This window comes from Sceloporus undulatus, chromosome 4 (genome assembly GCF_019175285.1).
Source record: "Sceloporus undulatus isolate JIND9_A2432 ecotype Alabama chromosome 4, SceUnd_v1.1, whole genome shotgun sequence".
NCBI classification, from domain to species: Eukaryota; Metazoa; Chordata; class Lepidosauria; order Squamata; family Phrynosomatidae; genus Sceloporus; species Sceloporus undulatus.
The window spans coordinates 2,933,655-2,958,976 of NC_056525.1; the positions used below are offsets into that span (position 1 = coordinate 2,933,655).

At 44.7% G+C, this 25,322-nt stretch overlaps 1 protein-coding gene across 1 annotated transcript; it reads left to right on the plus strand.

The window, feature by feature from the left end:
- The first annotated feature begins 194 nt into the window (after nucleotides 1-194).
- Nucleotides 195-9,817, plus strand: COMMD7 (COMM domain containing 7). The gene is made up of 9 exons (XM_042465667.1): nucleotides 195-410; nucleotides 2,186-2,239; nucleotides 3,502-3,604; nucleotides 4,625-4,681; nucleotides 4,769-4,806; nucleotides 5,339-5,429; nucleotides 6,208-6,257; nucleotides 8,367-8,415; nucleotides 9,489-9,817. The coding sequence occupies exons 1-9, from the start codon at nucleotides 312-314 to the stop codon at nucleotides 9,563-9,565; spliced, it is 618 nt and encodes a 205-aa protein (XP_042321601.1). The 5' UTR covers nucleotides 195-311; the 3' UTR covers nucleotides 9,566-9,817.
- Nucleotides 9,818-25,322: the final 15,505 nt, after the last annotated feature.

A 25,322-nucleotide genomic window follows, 5' to 3' on the forward strand; every position in this document is an offset into this window, starting at 1 on the left:
AATCCTAATCCTAAACAACGAAGCGTTTTCCTGGCGAAGCGTCCTCCCTTTTTGCCCGGACGGAGGAGGGCTGGGCTTCGTAGCTGCCCGACTCCTAGGCCTCCGAGTCCTGAGGGGAAAGGCAGCCGACAGAGAGGGAGAGAGAGAGCGAGGCGGGAAGAAGAAGAAGAAGGCCTCCTCCTCCTCCTCCTCCTTTTTGGCGAAAGTGCCGCCGCGGATCGCCAGGCCGCGCCAAGGGACGAAGGCAGGGCGGGCGGGCGGGCGGGAGGCAGGCTCTGGGCTTGGGCCTAGTAGTGTCGGCCCTGGCGCAGATGGGCCTCGGGGGCTCCCCTCCTCCGGGCCAGGCGCCCACCGACGGCCTTCCCGCCGCCGCCGCCGACCTCCAGCAGCTCAACCGCCTCAGCGCCCAGGTCGGAGCCCGGAGAGGGCCCCAGCAGCAACAGCAGCAGCACCCACCCCTTCTCTCCATTCCTCCTTCACTCCCTTGGCTCCCTCCTCACTCCCTCCCTTCTCTTCTTTCTTCTGTCTCTTCCTTTCCTTCCTCCTTTCCTTTCCCCTCCCTCCCTTCTTTCTTCTCCCCTCCCTCCCTCCCTCCCTCCATTTTCCTTCCTTCCTTCCTCTCTTTTTTCTTTTTTCCTATCCTTCCTCCTTCTTTCCTTCCTCTCCCTCTCCCTCTCTCTCTTCTTTCTTTCCTTCCTTCCCTCCCCCCCCTTCCTTCCTTCCTTTCCTCCCCCTCCTTCCCTTTCTCTCCTTCCATCCTTCCTTCCTTCCTCCCTTCCTTCATGCAGGCCCACCCAAGAGCATTGCCATTCCATTCCCTGATCTGCAGGAGAGATGATTTATGAGTGACCTTAGTACAAACCAAAAGGGCTTCTGTGGGGTGGGACAAAAGGAGCTCAGTGGGGCAGGAGACCTCATAAGGTCCCCTGATGCGGGGTGATGCCAACCCTAGACTGGCACACAGCCCCCAGGCAATGTGGCATCTCCAGGAGCGGGTGAGAGGCAGCCCCCGTGTGCCTCCAGCCCAGGACCAGGGGGTCAATGGGGCAAATGGCGCAGACCCCTGTGACTGGCTGGAGGAGCAGGGGGAAAGGTGGCCTTTTCTTCCACGCTTCCCAGAGTCACCTCCTGAATCGGCTGGTCTTTCCATTTTATGTGTTGAATAATGGAGTCTAAATGTGAGGGATCCGGGTTTGAGTCCAGTTGCAAGGCTGAAACCATAATAAATGACGCTGCTGTCTTTTGAATGTCATCTCTTTTATTGATTAAGGCTTGACAGGGAGCCAGCATGGCATAGTGCTTTGAGTCTTGGACCCCAACTCTGGAGACCATGGTTCGAATCCCCACTCGGCCACGGAAATCCTCTAGGTAGCCCTTGGGCAAGTCAAACCCTCTCAGCCACAGAGGAACGCAAAGGCAGAAACCTCTCTGAACAGAGAAAACCCCATGAGCTCCAACTTAGGGCTGCCATGAAGTCTGAAACGACTTGGATTTTATTTTGTTTCATTTTTATGCTGCCTCTCTCCCAAAAAAGGGGCCCAAGGCAGCTCACAAAATAAAAACACTTGAGAAACTTGACACAATTTTAAAAGCACACAACAACAAAGGGCTGATGGATATTGATTAAATGTATATAATTTGTTGTGGTTGTTGTGTACCTTCAGGTTGTTTCCAATTTATGGCAGCCCTTAAGGAGAAGCTGGGAGCCAGTGTGGCCTAGTGGTTTCAGCGTTGGACTATGACTCTGGAGACCAGGGTTCCATTCTCAACTTGGCCGTGAAACTCACTAGGTGGCCTTGTGCAAGTTACACACTCTCAGCCTCGGGGGAAGGCAAAGGCAAACCTCCTCTGAATGAATCTTGCCAAGAAAACCCCAAGATAGGTTCACCTTAGGGTTGCCATAGGTCAGAAATAACTTGAAGGCACACAACACACACATAGACAGCTGAATACAGTATTGAATGCTGAGAGGAGTAGAGAGAAATAATCAAGGATGTTGGCATTTGTAAAACGCAGAGCTTGGACAAGTTGGGATGGGTTGAACTATGACTCCCAAAACACCATAATCAGCCACACTGGATAGGAGATTCTCAGGGTTGCAAGTCACATTTTTCCTGGGTATAGGAAGAAGAAATCCCCCACAGGTTTCATGTGGTTGACATTTAATTATTCTGTCTTCTTCCAGCAATTCTCCGCTCTAACTGAAGTGGTTTTCCAATTTCTCCAAGAACCTAAAGAGGTAATAAGTTGTCCAGAGGGATGTGTGTCAAATAACATTCAGGAGTACAAATCTGGCTAGTCTAACTATGTGTTTACAAGAGGTGAGGCTTTTAATATTACTAGCCATAATTCATGGTTATTAGTACAGTATTTCCCCCGTCAGTTAAAATGAAAAACAAGCCCCTGCTTGTAGCATCGTTCCAAGAAATGGCTGTAATTTCTTTGGGGATTTGTTCTATAATTTCAAAAAAACAATACAGAGAAGGCATGACTTGCTAGAAAAGACAATAATGCTTGGCAAGGCAGAGGGTAGTAAGAAGAAAGAAAGACACCATCGCAGATGGATAGACTCAGGTTGTTATCTGCACTGCAAATAATCAGCACTTGTCACCACTTTAACTTTAGCCGCCTTGAGTCCCTTTACTGGGAGGAAGATGAGATATAGATAAACATAACAACAACAACAGCCATTCCATTGCTTAATGCTATGGACTTCTGGAAATTGTAGTTTTGTGAGATGTTTAGCCTTCTCTGTCTGAGAACTTGAACATTATTACTATTGTAAAGTGGCCACATAGCTCAAAAAACCCACAAAAATTATTATTGTTATTGCTATTATTATCGTCGTCATCATTGTTTATTTATATAGGGCCACTGGTGTACATGGCACTTTACAACAGAATAAAATATTTATAACTACTTCAATATAAAATACTAGAATTTGTTGTTAACTGCCGTCGAGTCGGTGTCAACCCATTGCGACCCTGTGAAACTAGAATACAGTACTAAAAGTGCAAAATTAAAATACTATATACAGAATAAAACAGATGATCAATTATAGTAAAAAATATCTGAAATGCCAAATAAGCTTTTAAGTTCGTGTATAATGCAAAATCTATACTAAATTAGATTCTAATTTATTCAGTAAAAAATTGCAAACAGTAAAACTGGTATCAGTTGTGAAGATAAAATTCAAGTACTGCTTAGCTCCTGGTTCTCACTGATGATGTTGTCAAAACATGGAACTTTCTTGCTGACTGGTGATCCATAGGTCTGCCTGTGGTGGATTCAGGTGTTTCCTAGATTTTGTCTTGATTGGCAAAAGTCAACTGAATCCAGATTCACCCAAGGATCTTTGTTGCATCCTCTAGGAATGTGGGCATCCCGGATTGGGAACACCTAAAGTCGCTTGGAGTACAACATGCTTCTCTTGGATCATGGAAGTGAATGCATGGAAGAGGAAGGGAATGTTTCACTGTTTCTGCTTCTCTTACTTCACAGATTGAAAGATTTCTGGCTCAGCTCTCTGAATTTGCCACTACAAATAAAATCAGCCTGGGTCCTTTGAAGAACATCGTCAAAAGCCTCCTCTTGGTGCCAAATGGTGAGTCTGAGCTCATGAGGTTTTTCAGGAGTGTTGCTTCACCATCTAAAACCAGCCAGAGAGAGGCATGTTGGCAAAAAAGAGATCCATATTAGAATCATAGAGTTGGAAGAGACCTCAAGGGCTATCCATTCCAACTCCATTCTGCCATGCAGGAAGACACAACATAGAACAGTAGAATACTAGAATTGGAAGAGACCCCCAAACAGCATTGGGTCCAGTTCAACCCCATTCTGCCATGGAGGAAGGCACTATCAAAGCTCTCCCAGTGACAGATGGCCATCCAATCTCTGTTTTAAAACCTGCAAAAAGGAGACTCCTCCATACTCAAGGCAATGTGTTCCACTGTTGAACAGCTCTTACTCTCAGGAGGTTCTGCCTAATGTATTGGTGGAATCTCTTTTCCTGCAGTTTGCATCCATTGCTCCGTGTCCTAGTCTCTGGAGCAGCAGAAAAGAAGCTTGCTTGTATTCTTCCGTACAGGTTGCCGGAGCCAAGAGATGCACAATGAAAGCAAACAGCATTGGGTCCAGGGCAGGGGATGGGGAGTTTCCATTCGTTTTGTTGTTGTGTGCCTTCAAGTAGTGCAGTTTGACACCCCTTTAAGCACTGCAACACCATCCTATGGAATCCTGGGATTTGTAGTTCAACGAGATCTTTAGCCTTCTCTGCCAAAGCGTGTTGGGGCGTGACAAAACTACAAATCTTGGGATTCCGTACAATGGAGCTGTGGCAGTTTGTGGTCTCAATGTACAGTGTAGATGCACCCTGCAGGGGTACAATGCTCCCACCCTGATTTAATCGAAGATAAGATGAAACATGTCTATTAGTCAACTGCCTCCCAAAATTGCAAATCCCATGATTCTGTAGGATGGACTCATGGCAGTTAAAGCAGTGTCAAATTGCATTATTTGTACAGTGTAAATGCACCCCTTGTTTGTACCTTTGGTGTCATTCTGTTTTGTAGCTGCTTCAGGTTTTGCTGCTGATTCTTTCCGTTTTCTGCAACATTTGTCCTAGGTGCCCTGAAGAGATCTTTGTCAGCAGAGCAGGTCCGAGAAGATCTTATCACTTTGGGTAGGTCCTTTTTCATGTGCCTCCGGTCATTCTGGGAAGCATCCACCGTCCATTCTCCTGTTTAACTGTGTTGAATTTCTCCTGCAGGGCTGAGTGATGAGAAGGCCAGCTATTTCGAAGAGCAGGTACGAGTTGCATTCCTTTCAGTTTGGAATTTGGGACTGCGGGCGGGCATGCATTTTCTCAGCAGCCCAGTCACTCAAAAGACGCTTGCCTTGTCCATGTATTTGTTTGTTCAGTTTTTCCCCCACCTTTCTCCTGGCAGAGATCCCAAATTAAAATGAAAAAACCCAAAAATATAGTTTGTCGTTGCTACCTGCCTTCAAGTTGTTTCCAGCCTATGGAGACCCTAAGAGAAACCTATCATGGGGTTTTCTTGGCAAAATTTGTCCAGAGGAGGTTTGCCATTGCCTTTCCCTGAGGCTGAGAGAATGTGACCTGTCCAAAAATTCAGAAAAATTCTGAAATCCCAAACACTGTTGGTCCCTGTCATTTCAGATAAGGCAGGCTCCCACCTGTATTAAAACTGGCACTTAAAAACCAAACCAAACCACAATTGGAATTGTTATTTTATTTGATGCTACTCAGATCAACCTTGGTGAAATGGCCACATGAACAAAGTTTTTGACGTTGTTGTTGTTTTGTGATCTCCCCTAGTGGAAGAAAAGTGCTCCCACCCTCTCGCGCTTGGCTGTGGGGCAGACCCTGATGGTCAACCAGCTCATGGACATGGAATGGAAGTTTGGAGGTGAGTAGTTTTGTCCAATAAAGGTTTTGTGGATTTTGGATGATACTGTACATCTGCCTAGTTTTAAAATGCCTTAGCGTTTTCACCCTGGTTTGATTTGCTCAGAGGTTTCGTATGCTTTTAGGCTGCGTCTGCACTGCAGAAATAATGCAATTTGACACCATTTTAACTGCCAAGTCTCAGTGCAGTGAAATCCTGGGATCTGTAGGTTGTTGTGGCACCAGAGCTTTCTCACAGAAGGCTACATAGCTCACGAAACTACAAATCCCAGAATTCCGTAGCACTGAGCCATGGCAATTAAAGCAGTGTCAAACTGGATTATTTCTGCAGTGCGGATGCAGTCTTAGTTTCTTGGTTATTTAAAATTTTAAATTGTCCAAAATTTTAAAATGGGTTTTGTTTGCATGCTACCACTCTAGGGATGAGGGCCAGCATGGTGCAATGATTTGGGCATTGGACTAGTACTTTGGAGGCCAGGGTTTGAATCCCGGCTCAGCTATGATATCCACTGGGTGACCTTGACCAAGCCACACTCTCTCAACCTCAGAGGATGACAGTGGCAAACCCCTCTGAAGAAACTTGCCATGAAAATCTTACGATCGGATCACCTTAGGGTCGCTGTAAGTCAGAAACGATTTGAAGGTGCACAACAACAACAACAAACGTTTTGCCCTAAGAACCCTCATGGTACCTGGGCAAGAGGAACGTCTTCGCTGGTACTTTGCCCTCTGCATCTGCCTTGTGTGTCTCACTTTGCTTATCTCCTTCTCTCCAACAGTTACAGCCGGAAGCAGCGAACTGGAGAAAGTGGGCAGCATCTTCTTGCAGGTAAGCCATCCTCTTAACAAGGGAAAAAACTTAGGAAGATGCAGCAGGCATTGATACAGGCTGGGAGAGGTGTGTGGCACTCATGCCTGACAAGCAAAGAAATTGCTATCTTAGCCCCATCCAGCCTTCTGAGAATCTCTGGTTTACTTTTGATTCTTAAAGCCAAGTTTCTGGTCCTTATGGTAGGACCAGCTCTAACATTCCTGGGCTGTGGAAACTGGAGAGCTAGCCAGGATTTGTAGGGTGTTTTTCCACTGCTTTGGAGACAGTGGGCCCTCCTGAAATGAGCAGCTGAAGAGGGAAATAACTGGAAAACCATATAATCATACAGTGGGAAGGGGCAGCAAGGGTATCTAGTCCAGCCCCTGCCATGGAGGAATACACATCTAAAGCATTTCTGAGAGATTGCATCCAACCTTTGCATAAACACTTCCAAAGAAAGAGACTCCACCACTTTCAATGCAGTCTATTCCACTGATAAACAGTTCTTACTGCCAGGACATTCATTCGAATGCTTAGCCAGGTTTGCTTTTCTTGAAGTTTTAATCTATTGCTTCCTATCCTCTGGAGCAGCAGAAAACAAGCTTGCTCCATCTTCTATGTGACATCCCTTTAGATAGCTAAGCTATCATGTCTTCTCTTCACCAAGTGGAAAATACCCAGCTCTCTAAGACTGCAGAAGTAATGCAGTTTGACACCATTTTAATTGCCATGAATTCATGCTACGGAATCCTGGGATTTGTAGTTTGTTGAGGCACCAGAGCTCTCTGATAGAGAAGGCTAACTACGGCACGTTACAGACTGCCCACAAGGGGGCAGTCTTGTGCCGCTGCCGGTTGCTCCACGAGGGAGCCGCAGCAGCCAAACCGTGCGGCTCCCTCGTGGAGCAAGAAGAAGCGCCATTTCCGGAAGAGGCGCCGCAAGGCACGAGGCACGCACTCATGGCGCCATTTCTGGTGTGCGACGTCCGGACGCTGTGCATCTGTGACGTCAAAATGGCGGCACCCATCTGTATAGGGCACCACCATTTTGACGCACACATTACGTGCGAGGGGCAAGGCGCGTCAGGAAGTGCCGCCCCCGTGCGTAATGACGGCGCCTCAAGGGGCCCATCTGTAACGCGCCTAGAGCTCACAAAACTACAAATCCCAGGATTCCATAGCATAGGATTCCAAGCGGTGTCAAATTGTGTTATTTCTGCAGTGCAGATGCAGCCTGTAAAGTAGTGTAACTCTGCATCCACACAATAATCCAGCTTGATACTATTTTAATTGCCCTGGCTCAGTGCTTCTGGGAATTGTAGTTTTGTTAGACATTTCACCACCTCTGTCTGAGCTCTGGTGCCACAGCAAGCTACAAATCCCAGAATTCCATACCACCAAGCCATGGCAATTAAAGTGATGTCAAATTGGATTATTTCTACAGTGTGGATGCAGCCCAAAGCAACCACTATAAGGTGATGTAACTTGTGCAACTTTGGGGTTTTTTTCCCTCCAAGGCGTGTGGGAAATAATTGTGCTACAGACATGAAAGTTATTTAAAATATGGGAATGCAACACAGAAAATTCCATGAACATAAAGAGGCAGGTTTCACACAGTCTCCCTTCTCTGGACACATTTCTTGGCAGATTTCTTCAGAGGGGGTTTGCCATTACCATCCCCTGAGGCTGAGAGAGTGTGCCTTGTCGGTTTACATGGCCCAGCTGGGATTCAAACCCTGGTCTTCAGAGTCCAAGTCAGTGCTCAAACCACTACATAACGCTGATTCTAATGGTTGTATAGAAGAGGAAATTTTAGCAGGTGTTTCTTTTTAGCTGATTGTGTGGCAAAGGAACGCCTGCTGAAATTCCCTTTTCTGCACAAGCATTAAAAATAAAAATAAACCTTCAGCTTTCCCTCTGGCAACTCTGCTCTCTGACTTTAACTAGGAAGGACTCTTGAATCCAAGCCTGCTTCTGGTTGTTGCATTTACCGGCGTCTGAAATGTTTTATGATGAAAGAATCTGGATTTTCTGTCTGCAGAAGTGAACACTTCTAATTTTGGGAGACTCCCATGTCCTTTGCTTAAACTGAATACAGTACTTAAAATAAAAACTGATTTCTTTTCAGCTGAAATTGGTGATTAAGAAAGGAAACCGAATGGAGCCTGTGTACATGGGTAAGTGAATTTGAACTGAAAATAGAGGGAGACAACTGCACACACCCCAAGAAGAATTGTGTCTCTGGCAAAATGCTTTAAATCTGTCTGTCTGTCTGTCTATCTCTTCCATCTAATCTATTGATCTAATCTCTCTCTCTCCCTCTCTTTTATCTTTCTTTCTTTCTTTCTTTCTTGGGGTTGGATTGAATGGCCCTTGTGGTCTCTTCCAACTCTATGATTGGTCCTTTTTAAGGATTGTTCAACTCAAGATGCAGTGCTGAAATGTGATGAAAATTCTCTCCATAATAATGAAACTTCAAACTGTAAGGGTGCATCTAGATAAAGCAGTATATAAATGTAGCTGCTATTGCTATTGCTGTTGCTACACAGTAGAAATAAAGCAGTTTGACACTACTTTAATGGCCACGGCTCCATCCTACTGAATCCTGGGATTTGTAGTTTGGTGAGGCATCAACATTCTGGCAGAGAAGGCTAAAGGCCTTCTAAAACTACAAATCCTAGGATTGCATAGGGTGACACTACAGAACTTAAAGTGGGGTCAAACTGCCGTATTTCTACAGTGTAGGTGCACCCTAACAGATTGAAGTTTCATTGGCTAGGCATGGAGGGCATTTTCATCACATTTTTGGACTCTTGGACATTTTAGGCCCAATTGAGGCCTTGAACCAGAAGTGATTTCTTTTCACTAGTTGTTGCTTTTTTTTTTAAAGGCCTCCCTTGACCCTAAAATAGCTGAGTAGGGCCCCAAAACCTGACAAAAATGCCTCCCCAGGGTGCAGTTAGAAGCATTTACCGGGGGGGGGTGTTCAGGGCATGGGGAGGTGCAGCTTTGGCTTCTTCGGCAGGGAACGTTTGCCACTGCTTTCCTCTGAGGCCGAGAGAGTGTGACTTGTCCAGTGGGTTTCTTTGGCTGAGCAGGGATTTGAGACCTGGCTTCTTGGAGTCCTATACACCCATGATGACTCTCTCTAAACTTGTTGAATGGAAGTGTATGCTTCTTGTTTTGTTAGTCATGGATGATGAAGAATTTGATGGTAATGGTGGTAATAATGGTGTTTTGCTCCCTTCAGAGCTGACGCTGCCCCAGTTTTACAGCTTTCTTCATGAGATGGAAAGAATGAAAACCAGTCTGGAGTGCCTCAGCTAATTCCCCCTTTGAGCTGCTGCTTAAATTGGAGGAAAATTTCATAGGGGCCAGACAAGAATTTTAATTCCAGAAATGCAACCAACTCATCTCAGTCTAGTCCTTTTATCTTCTGAAAACCACGAGAGGCAAGTTGTTTTGTAAAACCTGGGGTAAAAAAACCTCATCTGTGTTGTTGTCTGTGTAGAAGGTTTGTTGGAACTCGGAAAAGACTAATGTTGGAGGGAAGTGAAAATAAAATGGGAAAAAATGAAACATTGGTCTCTCTTGAAACAAGATTTTTAAATAGTACTAAAGTTGTTTCCGACTTATGGTGACCCTTATCACAGAGATTTCTTTGCTCAGAGGGGGGTTAACTCTGAAGCCAAGAGAGTGTGACTTGCCCAAGGTCACCCAGTGGGTTTCCATGGCCAAAGGGGTTTGAACCATGGTCTCCAGAGTCATAGTGCAATGCTCAAACTTTTGCACCATGCTGACTCAAAAGCTAACTATATAGTGTATTATTGTTGTGTATCTTCAAGATATTTCCGACTTAGGGCAGGCTTATCACACAAGTTCCTTGACAAGATTTTTTTCAGAACAGGTTTGTCTTTGCCTTCTCCAGAGGCTGAGAGAGTGTGACTTGCCTAAAGTCATACAGTAAGTTTCCATGGCCAAATGGCTATTTGAATTCTTTTCTCCAGAGGCCAATGCTTAAACCACTACATCATGCTAGCTCTCTATCTAAAGAGATAAAATCCTTCAAATACCCTGGATGTAGGAACGCTTGAAACTTCCCGTTTGTATTCATTAAATTTTCTACTTTGCATTCCCATGTTTTAAATAACTTCCGTGCCTCCAGCACAATTACTTCCCAATCTCTTGGAGGGGGAAAAAATTCCCAGATTAAACAGATTATACTATTTTATAATGGCTTTCTAGGACATGCTGGAGGAAGAGATGTGCCTTGGGAGTATGTTTTGCAAATTAAGAGTAATCCAGTGCCTAGTGCCTATTGTAATCTCACGTAGCGGTAAGAAAACAAGCAAAAGTATTCGTTCTTGCTTGCCAGGGTTGTAGAAGTACAGAATTAAAGTCCTTTGGTTTGTGGCAAGCTCACAAGGAAACCTGAAGTATAAAAATGTATTTTTTAAAAAATATATAAAAACAGCCTGACAAAGATTTCTAACCCGCAGAAAAATAAAATATATCCAGAATTCAGTTGTAAAACCACACTGAAATGATCAGACATACTCTTGAGAAGCTGGCAGATAGCAAAACTTGCAAAAGTCAGTGCTGCTTATTCAAAAAGGTCTTCCAAAACAGGAAATCATTCACCAAATACCTGAAAATTTGACTTGCGTTGCAACCCTTGTGGGAAATTCCCAGGGGATTTGGGCAGGGCCACTATCAGAAAAAGAAACCGAAAGAAGGAAAGGAAAAGAAAAATAAAACCAGCCCTTTTTCTTGTAAAGAATTTGCAAGGACTCTCCCAAGTCCCCACAAGAAGGGGAGGGTGGCTTTCTAGCTGGACTGAGACTTTTCAGCAGGACAGAAGGAGCTAAGCATTAGCTCCACCAAACAAGAATTCTGGCCCCAAAATGAAAATTTCAGTCCCCAAATTTCCAAGAGTGCAGTAACTTAACCAGAACTTAGGCAGTCAAAGAAATGGGGCAGGCAGAGTTTCTCTGGCTGCAACTGCACTGCAGAAATGATGCAGTTTGACACCACTTTAACTGCCATGGCTCCATGTGATGGAATTTGGGATTTGTAATTTTCTGAGATATTTAACCTTCTCTATCAGATAGCTCAGGTGCCACAACAAACTACAAATCCCACGATTCTGTGGCATGGAGCCATGGCACTTAAAGTGGTATCAAACTATTAATTTTGCAGTGCAAATGTGGCCAAAGGGAACGGGAACAGAGCAGATAAGCAGAGTTCTAAGTGCAAACGATTTTCAGGATCTTACTCTGCAATGCTAGAAATTTGGGGAATGAAGGAAAGCTTTATGGAGGGAGCTCAATTTTTACTTGGGAGGCCAGTGCCTCATTTTGCCTGTTAATCACACCCGGCATACCCTGCACTGTTTTCTGGGGTCCCCATATTTCATATCTCATATCTGGAAACAACATGTTTTTCAGAGATGGATGATTTTTCAGGAACACTAGGTCAGGTTCCCAAGAGAAAAGGAATGTGTCCTGAGGCATGCGCATTTCTAGGTAATGGGAATTGCTTCTTCCTTAACCCAAGTCATCTGTGTTTCCTCTTGCACCTTGAGGCAAAGAATCTCTTTGCACCCAAAGCAGTATGACTTCCTGTCCATCCATCCTGGGGATATCCTGATCCAATCACTGGTTTTGTCACGTAAAAATTAAAGCCATCAACCAGTCTGGAATCCCATTGTTCATTCCTAGGAAAGGACATCCAGCCTTTGCTACCTGACAAGATAGCCCACCACCTGGAGCTAGAGTTTAGGTATAAATATGGGTCCCAATAGCTTAGTCTGCACACACAGCCAGAATACATCTCTGTGCTCTATGTATGTTCTATGCTACCCTCAGACCTCCTGGTCTGAGCCACTCCAGCTTTCTGTGATCTACTCATTTGACAGCTCATTATCACCCCACTGCAAACCCCTAAAAACTTCACTATCCTGTTCCCATAGTTCCATTTTGGTTAGCTCTGAATGGTGTGTCTGTGGATTGCTATTGTGCGTGTGTGTGATTGCCCTCTGCATGTATTCTAAAGAAAACCCTCGCTGCATGCCTTCATTTACGACTTATGGCGATGCGAAGGCTAACCTATGTGGGGGCAAGGTTCTTGGCAAGTTTCTTCAGAGGGGGTTTGCCATTGCCATTCTCTGAGAGTGATAGAGTGACTTGCCCAAGGTTAGTCAGTGAGTTTACATAGCCCAGACGGGATTCAAACCCTAGTCTACAGAGTCCTAGTCCAATGCTCAAACCACTATGTCACGCTGGCTCTCTAAAACCCTCCTGATTCACCCCAAACCCAAAGTTCTCAGTTATTACTGAAGTAAATAGGTGCAAATGGTCCTAAACGTTACCTATCCTCTTGCAAAGCTAATTTCCCCAACAGTTAAAATAACGCTGACATACTTGGTGGAGACCCTCCCCAGTCCCCCAAGCATTATTGTCTTTTCCAGTGAGTCTTGTCTTCTCATGATGTGGCCAAAGTTCAAGGACCCATACTTTGTCTTTTTAGCCATCCACGGTATCCTCAGCACTCTTCTCCAGCACCACATCTCCAATGAATTCATTTCTTCCTATCTGCTTTCTTCACTGTTCTGCTCTCATATCTGTACAAGCGATGGGGAATGCAATGGCTTGGACAATTCTAACTTCCATACTCAGTTGTATATCTTTACTCTTTAGGATCTGGTCTAGTTCTTTCATGGCTGCCCTCCCCATTCGTAGTCTTTTTTGAATTTCCTGACTGCAGTCTCCATTCTGGTCAGTGTTTCATCCTAGGTATATGAACTCTTTAACTATTTCAGTTCCCTCATTATCTATGTTGTAAATAATAATAATAATAATAATAATAATAATAATAATAATAATAATAATAATAATAATTTATTTATAGCCTGCCCAGTCCTCTGTGGTCATTATTTTTGTTTTCTTTATATTCAACAGTAAGCCTGCCTTTGCACTTTCTTCTTTCACTTTCTTTAATAACTGTTCCAAGTCTGTGATGTTTTATGCTAGTAGTATGGTGTTATCTGCATATCTTAGATTTTTAATATTCCTTCCTTCTATTTTTACTCCTTTTTCCAAGTCTATGCCTGCTCTTCGTATGATATTTTCTGCAAACAAATTGAACCTTAAGGTTCCCATAATCTAGAAACCTCTTGAAGGCATGCAACAACAACCATTATTATAGCATCCTTTTGTCTCTTCCTCCTTCCCCCACATACCACCTCAACATTAGGAGGAACTTCCTGACAGTAAGGGCTGTTCGACAGTAGAACAAACTCCCTCGAAGTGTAGTGGAGTCTCCTTCCTTGGAGGTCTTCAAACAGAGGCTGGACGGCCATCTGTCGGGGATGCTTTGATTGTGATTTCCTGCATGGCAGAATGGGGTTGGACTGGATGGCCCTTGTGGTCTCTTCCAACTCTACGATTCTATGATTCTACCACAAGTAAGTCTTCAAGAAATGCGTGGCATGCATGTTCAGATCGCAGGGATTTGGGTGTTGAAATGGGGGATGGAGGCAGCGGCTAGCATGGCAAAAGAACACAGCCCACCAGAACAAGTAGGCTTCTTGCCCAAGGGAGATGGCTGGCTGGGCTACTGCAATGCGCCAGGAACTTGGGTGTTAGTTTTATTAATGTTTTCCTGGCAGTAACACAAAATGTTGTCTTGGACCCACATTGGGGGGTGGGGTGGGGGGCTAGATGCAGGCAACCAGGTGACATGGGAGATTGCTAGCCTTTTCCGGCTGCCAGTCGAGCCCCCTGTGCCGAGTGCTAATCTCCACCAGGCAGAAAGCGCAGGAAGGAAGTCAGCCCCTCTCTCAGGCCAGCTCAGGGTGAAAATGTCAAAGCCACAGAAGACCTTGTGGTTCCTCATTCTGTTTCCTTGCGCAGCCTCCTCCAGCTCTTTCCTCCATCGGATGTTCTAGTTGCATGCCTGCAAGTCCTTTCCAATTTATGGTGATCTAAGGCAAACCTATCACCGGCTTTCTCTCTGTAAGATTTGCTCAGAGAGGATTTGCCTTTACATTCCTCTGAGACTGAGAGAATGTGCTTTTCCCAAGGTCGTCGGCCAGGGGGTTTCCATGGCCCAGCAGGGATTTGAATCATGATCTCCCAAACAGCATGACCAGAGGTCCTCCTTTGCCAAGATATGCCCTACATTCCAACCTTCTGTCCAGGAGGAGTTCCAAAATGTCCTCCATTTTAAGCATGACTAAGAAGCATCAGGAGGAATAGCTAATATTCCAGAGGACATGATCAAAATTCAAAATGACCTGAATAGACTAGAAAGCTGGGCCAAAGCTAACAAAATGAAATTCAACACGGAGAAATATAAGGTACTGCACTTAGGGCGGAAAAATGAAATGCACAGATATAGGATGGGGGACACATGGCTGAATGAGAGACTCATACATGTGAAAGAGATCTACAATGATGTCAGAGTGGTGAGCTAATACATGATGTGGGGGGCAGTCATTCTGTGGCCGGGCACTTTTATTCATGAAAGGCTTGCCGGAAGAGATCCGTCTTGACAGCTTTTTAAAATCTATTATAATCTATTAAGGTCATTTTGAATTTTAATCCTGTCCTCAGGTATTAGCTACTCATCCTAATTTGTGTCATGCGTGCCTGCTATTCTTTCACCCAGAACCCCACTGGATGCTCCACTGGTCACTTCTATCCAGGATGAAGAAGGTGAGCCATTGCTGAGCACCCTTTGGGTTTGGCTGGTCAACCAATTCAAATTCACCAAACAGTTGCCTTGTCTAGCCAACATTTTACTATCTTTTTTGCAAAAATCTCATGGGAACCTTGTCAGAGGCCTTACTGAAATCAAGATATGTTATATCTACAGCATTCCCTTCATCTACCAAGCTGGAAAATTTATCAGAAAAAGATAACAGATTAGTCTGGCATGACTTGTTTTTGAAGCTCTGTTGACTTTGTCTGATTATAACATTCCCTTCTAAATGTTCACAGACTCTGTTTAATGATCTACTCTAGAACTCCATGATAGGTTTGCCTTAGGGTCGTCATAAATCAGATAGGACTTGAAGGCACACAACAATAACAAATAAATAAATAAATAAATACATTGACCAGTAACCTGAAGGCACACATACAGACACCCAATTTATATAACGTAGGTAAGAATCGATAATCCTTGTGGAGACAGGACCTGCCTAGCTGTTCTATTTATGGATATCTCTCAGACACCGAATGAACCCATGGCATTGTTTCACAACAACATCAAGCAGGAGAAAGGAAAGAGTAGAGGATTTGCCCCTATCCCCGAAGAGGTAACTCAGCCTCTGCAAGGAAGTCTCTTTTGTTTAGATCAGTCCTTCTTTTGCCACCCCTTCCCTGCTCCCTCCATGCTTCAGCAAACGTTGTGGCATGGTTGCACAACCATAATATTGAGTTTCCTTGTCCTTGTCCTCTGTACCACCCTGCCTTCCCCCAATCATTTTTGCACTGTTTGATTCGGCAAGTAAAACAAAACTCAGGAGGACAGCCTTTGTGTCTGTTTTCTTTGGAGGGAAGAGAAAGACCAACCTGGGATGGACTCAAGGAGGGCTGCAGCACAGTAGCAGAACAGAGCATGCGTTGTAAAGTCGAAGGCTTTCATGGCTGGCATCCATAGTTTTTTGTGGGTTTTTCAGGCTATATGGCCATGTTCCAGAAAAGCTTCTTCCTGGTGTTTCGCCATCATCTGTGGCTGGCATCTTCAGAGAATGCTTTGCCTGGAAAAATTGGGTGTATATATACTGTGTGAGCCTGGGAATGCAGGAGTGATTTGCATGTGTCTTGTTCTGTGTTGATGGCAGGCCAAGTCGTTTTACCATACATCAAAGGAGTCACAGACAGAATAGGCAAAGTGGTGAGGAAGCACAATCTTCAAATGGTTTACAAACTGACGAAGAAAATCCAGCAAATGCTTCGCTCAGCCAAGGACCAGAGAGACCCGCTCACAGCCGCAGGAGTTTAGCGCATACCGTGCAGCTGTGGGCAAGTCTCCATAGGGACCACCAAATGCAGTGTGCAAACAAGAATCAAGGAACACGAGAGACACTGCAGACTGGGCCAGCCAGAAAAATCAGCAGTAGCAAAACATGCCACAAACCATCCTGGGCATAAAATACTGTTTGAAAACACCGAGGTTCTGGACCATGCCAACCACTACCATGTCGGGATGCACAGGGAAGCATTGAAATCCACAAACACCTGGACAATTTCAACTGGAAAGAAGAAACCCTTAAAGTGAACAAAATTTGGCTACTAGTCCTGAGGAATAGCAAAATAAGGACTCAGCAAATGCAAATGGGAAACCATTCAGAGTCAGGGGCTTTCCCAGCAGATAATGATCACCAATTAACAGACATTAATCCTCTTTGGCATTAGCCTCCCAGGCTGAGGCCTGCCATCAGCACAAAACAAGACACATGCAAATCACTCCTGCATTCCCAGGCTCACACAGTATATATACACCCAATTTTTCCAGGCAAAGCATTCTCTGAAGTTGCCAGCCACAGATGCTGGCGAAACATCAGGAAGAAACTTTTCTGGAACATGGCCACATAGCCCGAAAAACCCATAAAAACCTAGAGCATGCGTTCCTCCCAACTGTCCCAATACAGCATGACCCCCATACCTGTGGGGCTATGCTCCAAGATCCTCCATGCATACCTGAAATCATGGATAATGGTTGATGACTGACCTCAAATCGGTCCTGACTCATGGTGACCTCATGGGTGAGGCATCTTCAAGGTCCTCCACTGCCCTTCTCCAGTCCTACAAGTTCAGGCCCATGACCCCCCTGATTGAGTCCATCCATCTGGCAAGGGGTCTTCCTCTCTATCTACTTCCCTCCACTTTTCCTAGTATTATCATATTTTCTAGCGACTTGTATCTTCTCATGATGCGTCCAAAGTACAACAGCCTGAGTTTTGTCATCTTGGCTTCCAGGGAGATTTCTGGCTTGATCTGCTCTAGGACCCATTTGTGTGTCAGCACTTTTCTCTGCAGGGAGCGTTCCATATCTGCTCCTGGAAACCCCATGAATGGTCCCAGGGCAATACCAAATTCTGTGTCTTGAATTTGCACGCCTGGGGTGACCTGGTGTCTCTTCTTTCCCAGCTCATGGGCTCAGGCCAAGAAAGAACTGCAGAAAAGTTTCCGCTTGCCTTTTCTACCCCCTTTGCCATATCACCCCAGGGCCCGTTCCAAGACGTTCCCTTCTGGTTTTATTTCTGAATAAACCTTTGTTGTCAGCCCTTCCTCCTGCCAGGTTCCCTTGAGCTGGATCAAGAAAAGGTGATGGCGTGGAGAGGCAAAGTCCAGTGCCAGAAGGAATGCAGCGCTAAAAGAGGCAAATAGAGAAATACTCTATAATCTAATGGGCCAAAGAGGCAAAGGGACCTCTGAGGGCATCTGCCTTACTGACAGCCTTTGGCTCAGCCAAAAGTTCTTGGGTGCATCTGCATTGTAGAAGTAAAGCAGTTTGACACCACAGCACTTTTATGACTGGAAGAGAACGAAAGTGCTTCCACATCATGAGGAGACAGAAAAATAAATGTGTTTCTCTCCATTTGCCTGCACTGGGTTTATTTCTAATACAATAAGGCTCTTAGTCTACTTCCTCAGAGGCATCTGGGCAATGCCCTTCCCATCCTTCGGCAACCCTACACATTTTGGACTTACCCCAGGAGTTTCAAAGGGATCTTCCAAGGGGGAAACAGCTAAGTAGCACATCCTTAGGTCAGGAAGGACACTGTTGCAGGGTGTGCATTGCCAATATGAGGCCAAGGGTTCTGGTGCTGCTGAGCCTGGTTTCTTTTGCAATTTAAGCTTTGTTTGGGGAGAGCGAGGGAGGCCAGGAGGGGGCTCTCCCAAATGCAGAACACTTGCCTTTCCCCCTTAGCTTTAGAAGTAATTCCTCTGGCACAAAAAGGGCAGAAGGAAGGGCAGCCTTGGCTGGACAGATCAGCAGGGGACCATCATGGCTTTTCGTGACTAATCGATGGGGATTACCTCTCTGCCTGGTGTTGCTAAAGAGCGCACAGAAAAGCCAAAGGGAATTGGTCACATTCTGCTGGCACACTTTGGTCTGGCTGTTCAGGGTCAGGGAAGTCGTTTTTCCTTCCAGCTCCACCCCAATTTAATGTCGTTGTTGTTGTTGTTGTTGTTGTGTACCTTCAAGTCATTTCTGATTTAAGGGAACCCTAAGGCAAACCTATTATGGGTTTTTCTTGGAAAGATTTGTTCAGAGGTGGTTTGCCATTGCCTCCCTCTGAGGCTGAGAGAATGTGATGTGCCCAAGCTCACCCAGTGGGTTTAAGTGGCCAAGCCAGGATTTGAACCCTGGTCTCCAGGGTCATAGTCCAACACTCAAACCACTATGCCACACTGGCTCATCATGCTGGGTCCTCAATGTCAATACAGTGGGGCCTCACTATCCATAGGCTTGCCATTTGCGGATTTAAGCATCAGTAGATTGCAAGCCCCATTGTCCCCAATGTTGGTGGGTGCCTGTGGCCATACTGGCAGCCGCACACACATCACCCCACCATTAGGGACAATGGGACTTGAAGTCCTGGGTTTTTTTTGTATCCCTGGGTGGGGGGGTTGTTATGGATCCCCCGCGAGTACAAAGGTCAGACTGTATAAAGAACTTAAAATACATTTTAGTGAGCAGTGCATACTTATAGCATCTTCCTATATAAGTGTGTAGTGTGGAAACACTCCATTTGGTGGAGTCACTAGGGTTGGCGTCACCTGGTGCAGAAAGTCATGGTGCTACCCTGCAACATTGACTTCCTCCCATTCCACATCATACAGAATCCTTAGTCATGTTTTTGGTACTCATGTTACTCATAAATCATAATTCCTATAGATCGCTGAATATGGTGACATAAACAAGAAACAAATTTAAAAGGATGCCTCTAAATTACAATAGTATCATATTTTGTTGTTAACTGCCTTCAGGTCAATCTCGACCCATGGCAATCCTATGGATGTGACATCTCCAGGCTCTCCTGTCCTCTCCTGCTCTGCCCAGCTCCTGTAAACTCATATTCATAAGTCCATCCATCTAGCATGTGACCTTCCTCTCTTTCTGCTTCCCTAACATTATTGTCTTTTCCAGAAAATCATGCCTTCTTGTGATGTGTCCAAAGTATGACAGTCTAAGTCTTGTCATCTTGGCTTCTAGGGATATTTCTGGCTTGGTCTGCTCTGGGATCCATTTGTTTGTCCCTTTGGCTGTCCATGGGATCATAGAATCATAGAATCATAGAGTTGGAAGAGACCACTAGGGCCATCCAGTCCAACCCCCTGCCATGCAGGAAATCCAAATCAAAGCATCCCTGACAGATGGCCATCCAGCCTCTGTTTAAAGACCTCCAAGGAAGGAGACTCTATCACCCTCCGAGGAAGGAGTGCATTCCATTGTCGAACAGCCCTTACTATCAGGAAATTCCTCCTAATGTTGAGCTGGAATCTCTTTTCCTGGAGCTTGGATCCATTGTTCCTGGTCCTGTTCTCTGGAGCAGCAGAAAACAAGCTTGTTCCCTCCTCAATATGACATCCCTTCAAATATTTAAACCGGGCGATCATATCACCCCTTAACTTTCTTTTCTCCAGGCTAAACATCCCCAGCTCCCTGAGTCGTTCCTCATAGGGCATGGTTTCCAGACCCTTCACCATTTTTGTCGCCCTCCTTTGGACACGCTCCAGTTTCTCAATGTCCTTTCTGAATTGTGGCGCCCAGAACTGGACACAATATTCTAGGTGGGGCCTGACCAGAGCAGAATATAGTGGCACTATTACTTGTCTTGATCTAGACACTATACTTCTATTGATGCAGCCTAAAATAGCATTGGCCTTTTTAGCTGCCGCATCACACTGTTCACTCATGTTCAACTTGTGGTCTACTTGGACTCCTAGATCCCTTTCACACGTAGTTTCATTCAGCCAGGTGTCCCCCATAATCCTATATCTGTGCATTTTATTTTTCTGCCCTAAGTGCAGTACCTTACATTTCTCTGTGTTGAATTTCATTTTGTTAGCTTTGGCCCAGCTTTCTAGTCTATTCAGGTCATTTTGGATCTTGATCCTGTCCTCTGGGGTATTAGCTATTCCCCCTAATTTGGTATCATCTGCAAATTTGATAAGTATGCTCCCAATTCTGTCATCCAGGTCATTGATAAAGATGTTGAATAGCACTGGGCCCAGGACAGAGCCCCACTGGACACCCCACTGGTCACTTCTCTCCAGGATGAAAAGGAGCCATTTCCAGGATGGAAATTTCAGCACTCTTCTCCAGCCCAAGAGCTCAAAGGAGTTGATTTTCTTCCTATCTTCTTTCTTCACTCTCCAGCTCTCAGGTCCATCCATGGTAATAGGGAATATAATGGCTTGTATGATTCAGACTTTTGTGCTGCGTTGTATGTCTTTGCATATTAGGATCTTTTCTAGTTCTTTCTTAGCCACTCTTCCCATTCTGAATCGTCCCTTGGTTTCCTTGCTGCAGTACCTGTTTCTATCAATGTTTGATTCCAGATATGAGAACTCTTTTACTATTTCTATTTCCTCATTGCCTAGTTTGAACCACAGTTCTCTGTATCATTATTTTTGTTTTCTTTAGGTTTAATATTAAGCCTGCATTTGCACTTTCTTCCTTGATCTTCCTTAGTAGTTGTTCCAGGTCTGGGAGGTTTTCTGCTAGTATTTTGGTGTTGTCTGCATATCTCAGATGGTTGATATTCCTTCCTCCTATTTTCACTCCTCCTCCTTCCATGTCCAAGCCTGCTTTCCTTACAATATGTTCTGCATATAAGTTTGAATAGGTAGGGTGATAGGATGTAACCTGAAATACGATATGCACAGCCAAAATGTATTTACATGTACATTGTTTCCTGTGGTTAAGGTGAAAATTTGGTGAAAAGTGATGTTTTTAAAGAAAATTTAAATAGAATAAAAAAAATTCAGTCAGCCCTCCATATCCACAGATTTTTTATTCACAGATTCAAGCATCCGTGGGTTGAAAATACTTTAAAAATAGATTCCAAAAAAACCCCTAACCTTTATTTTGCCATTTCATAAAAGGGACACCATTTTACTATGCCATTGTATTTAAAGGAAACTGAGCATCCAAGGATTTTGGCATCCATGGGGGTCCTGGAACCAAAGCCCAGCAGATAGCAAGGCCCCTCTGTAATTTGTTAAATGTTTATACACACACACACACACACACAGGGACCTCTCCTCTCTCTTCCCACTGAGCTTTCTCCATTCACCCCATATCTTCAGTGTTTTAAAGAGGTGCATATGCACCCATCTTAGGGTGTCGCCTGGTGTGGTCCCCACCCTCTGCACCCCCCCCCCAGTGATGTCTTTGCAAGAGGAAGCTGGGTCTTAATGCTGTAGTATATTCATTATTCGGCGTGCTCCTTTTTAGCATTTGCACCAGTCATCCATGAAGATGTTGAAGCTATTTGGGGAATAGTTCCTTTCAAGTTTCTTTAAACAGGGACGTAGCCAGGATTTTGGGAAGGGGGTGGGGTTCCAGACTAAGTGCCACCATTATAATAGGGCTTGGGTGCGGCGGCGCAGCAGCACACACCATTAATTTTATCTAATGGAAGGGGAGGTCCGGACCCCAAGAACCTCCCCTGGCTACGTCCCTGCTTTAAGTTGAGACCAAAACTTAGAATGGATTTTTTGCCTGAGTATCATCAGATCTACTTTCTGCTCTTGAAGCTATTTGGGAATAGTTCCTTTAAAGCTGAGACCCAATCTTGGAATGGATTCATAGCCTGAGTGTTCATCATATCTACTAGCCTCCATTTCATGCTCTCCTTGCTCATCTCCCTTTATTTTAACTGCCTTGCCGGTTTAACATACTCGCATTGAGATAGTTCCACAGCTCCTAGGATCTTATGTGGAACTGACTTGGTTCCTTGGGCCTCATTCCCACTACCTTTTAAATCAGTTTGAAGCAATTTAAATGACCCTGGTTACCACTTGAACCAAAGTCACTGAAGCGATTCAGAGAGGGGGGCCATATGCTTGACCCATTTAAACCCACGTCTTTTTGATACTTATTTTTTTCCATGTCTTTTTGGATAAATCGATTCCACCGCAAGTGTGAACCAGATGCAGATTGATCGATTTCAATAATCGATTGGAAGAATCGAATTCACAAATCGATTGTGTCAGTGTGAACGAGAAGCGGATCGGAATCGATTTACTATGATGTGATAAGGGGTCGCCAGGTGGGGAAGCGGGAATTAACAATCTGCATTCTCTCCACCCTTTGACCCTCTATGGAGTGCATAGTGACTGCCAGTGATGGACAGCGGAAAAACATCCCGCTGCAGATGCTCAAGTTGAAACCGATTCATTGCCAATGTGAACTATAAGTGGGTTATTTTGAGAGACCCCCGCAGGAAACAGATTAATTACATTTAATTTACAGATTTAAATGTGTAAATTTACCGCGCTATTATAAATAAGTTAATAAATAATAATATAATCAGTAGTAGTAGTAGTATTGAATTGATTCATTTGTCAAAGTGAACCACATGTGGGTTATTATATTTTATTTTATTTTGCAGCAAGAAAATGCGATCGGGGTAAATGCAGTGTGAACCATGCTCCGCTGCTGAACCGATCCATCGATCCAGATCGCAAAGTATTTATGTGTACAGTGGGAATGAGGCCTTAGAGAGTGTCACCTAATTTTCATCTGCCGCCTCCACACGCCTCCAAGTGATGTCCCTGCCTCCATTCATATCTTTGGAACCAAGGGCTTGCCCAAATCCTTGTTCTTTGCTACTCTGTGCACTTGTCCACTTTAAGGTCTGTGTGTCTTTTGCAAAGTAGCTGAGAATGCTGGCACACTGCCCTGAGATCATGCGATAATTCCGCACAGCAGACAATAGCACTTACTGGTTTTATTATGGCTTCATTTAGATTCCCACCATCCTCCTGTATCCCCTGGACACAGGACTCAATAACAGGCACACACAAGAAATGCAGAATCTGTAGGCATGGCAGAAAACTATAGGATCAAGGTGCAGATAAATAAATGCTTCACTAAGGCTGTACCTGCACTGAAGATTAATGTACAGTAGTTTGACAGCACTTTGCCCTGCCTCCATGCTATATAAAGCTGGGATTGGTAGTTTGTGAGATGTTTAGCCTTCTCTGTTCAAAGAGCTCTAGTGCCATAAACAAACTACATTGAGCCATGGCAGTCAAAGTGAACTGCATTAATTCTGTTGTAAAGTTGAAGGCTTTCATGCGGCCGCATCCCTAGTTTGTGGGGTTTTTGGACTTGTGGCCATGTTCTAGCAGAGTTTCTTCCTGCGTTATTCCGCAATGCAGGTGCAGCCATGATTACTGTTTAATTTTCACTAGAATCATAGAATCATAGAGTTGGAAGAGCCGCAAGGGCCATCCAGTCCAAGCCCATTCTGCCATGCGGGAAATCCAAATCAAAGCATCCCTGACAGATGGCCATCTAGCCTCTGTTTAAAGACCTCCAAGGAAGGAGACTCTATCACCCTCCGAGGAAGGAGTGCATTCCACTCTCGAACAGCCCTTACTGTCAGGAAGTTCCTCCTAATGTTCAGGTGGAATCTCTTTTCCTGTGCTTGCATCCACTGTTCCGGGTCCTGTTCTCTGGAGCAGAAGAAAACAAGCTTGCTCCCTCCTCAATATGACATCCTTTCAAATATTTAAACAGGGTCTATCATCATATCACCATCTTAACCTTCTCTTCTCCAAGCTAAACACTCCTAGCTCCTTAAGTCGTTCCTCATAGGGCATGGTTTCCAGACCCTTCACCATTTTTGTCGCCCTCCTTTGGACACATGGCTCCAGTTTCTCAATGTCCTTTTTTAAAGTGGTGCCAGAACTGGACACAATATTCCAGGAGGAGCCTGATCAAAGCAGCATATAGTGGCACTATTACTTCTCTTGATCTAGACACTATACTTCTATTGATGCAGCCTAAAATAGCATTGGCTTTTTAGCTGCCGCATCACACCTGTTCACTCATGTTCAACTTGTGGGTCCACTTGGACTCCCAGTCCTTTCACACGTACAGTAGTTTCATTCAGCCGGTTCACCCATCCTATTCTGTGCATTTTATTTTTCCGCCCTAGTGCAATACCTTACATTTCTCCGTGTGTTGAATTTCATTTGTTAGCTTTGGCCCAGCTTTCTAGTCTTTCGAGGTCATTTTAATCTTGATCCTGTCCTCTGGGCTATTAGCTATTCCTCCTAATTTGGTGTCATCTGCAAATTGATAAGTATGCTCCCAATTCTGTCTCCAGGTCATTGATAAAGATGTTGAAACACATTATATTCGTTTACTTTAAAACCAGGATGGTAATCCTTCCAGTGTTTTTGGACTGCACAACCCAACATTCCTAACCATGGTTATGCTGACTAGGGCTTCTGGGTCTGCAGTTCAGCAAACATGACGAAGTTCACACAATCCCCCTCCTGACTTAAACTAATAATTGCAAACTGAAAGAAAGAAATGTAGAAGAAAAAATTATGATTTCAGTTTGTGGAAACTGTTGTTTGTTGCATGCTTCAGAGTCATTTCCAGCCTATGGCACCCTAGACAAACCCTATCACAGGGTTTTCTTGGCAAGATTTGCTCAGAGGGACTTTGCCAGGCCTTCCTCCGAGGCTGAGAGAGTGTGACTTGCCCAAGTGACTCAGTGGGTTTCCATGGGGAAAGGGGAGTCAAACCTGGTCTCCAGAGTCGTAACCCAACCATCGTGGCTGGCATCTTCAGAGAGATGCTGGCTAAACATCAGGAATAAAGTCTTCTAGAACATGGGCACATAACCTGAAAAACCCACCAAAACGATAGGTGTGTTCAGTTTGGCCCCCAAGGAGAGAAATCCTAAGAACAGTGGAGTCTGGCAAAAGACAATGTCACTCCTTGGATGCATTTTGGAAAAAGCCTTCAGTAGTCTCTCTAAAAGAGGGTTCAAAGTGTTTCTGTTTGTGTATTCAGGCTCAGTCGGTCCGTCTCGCTG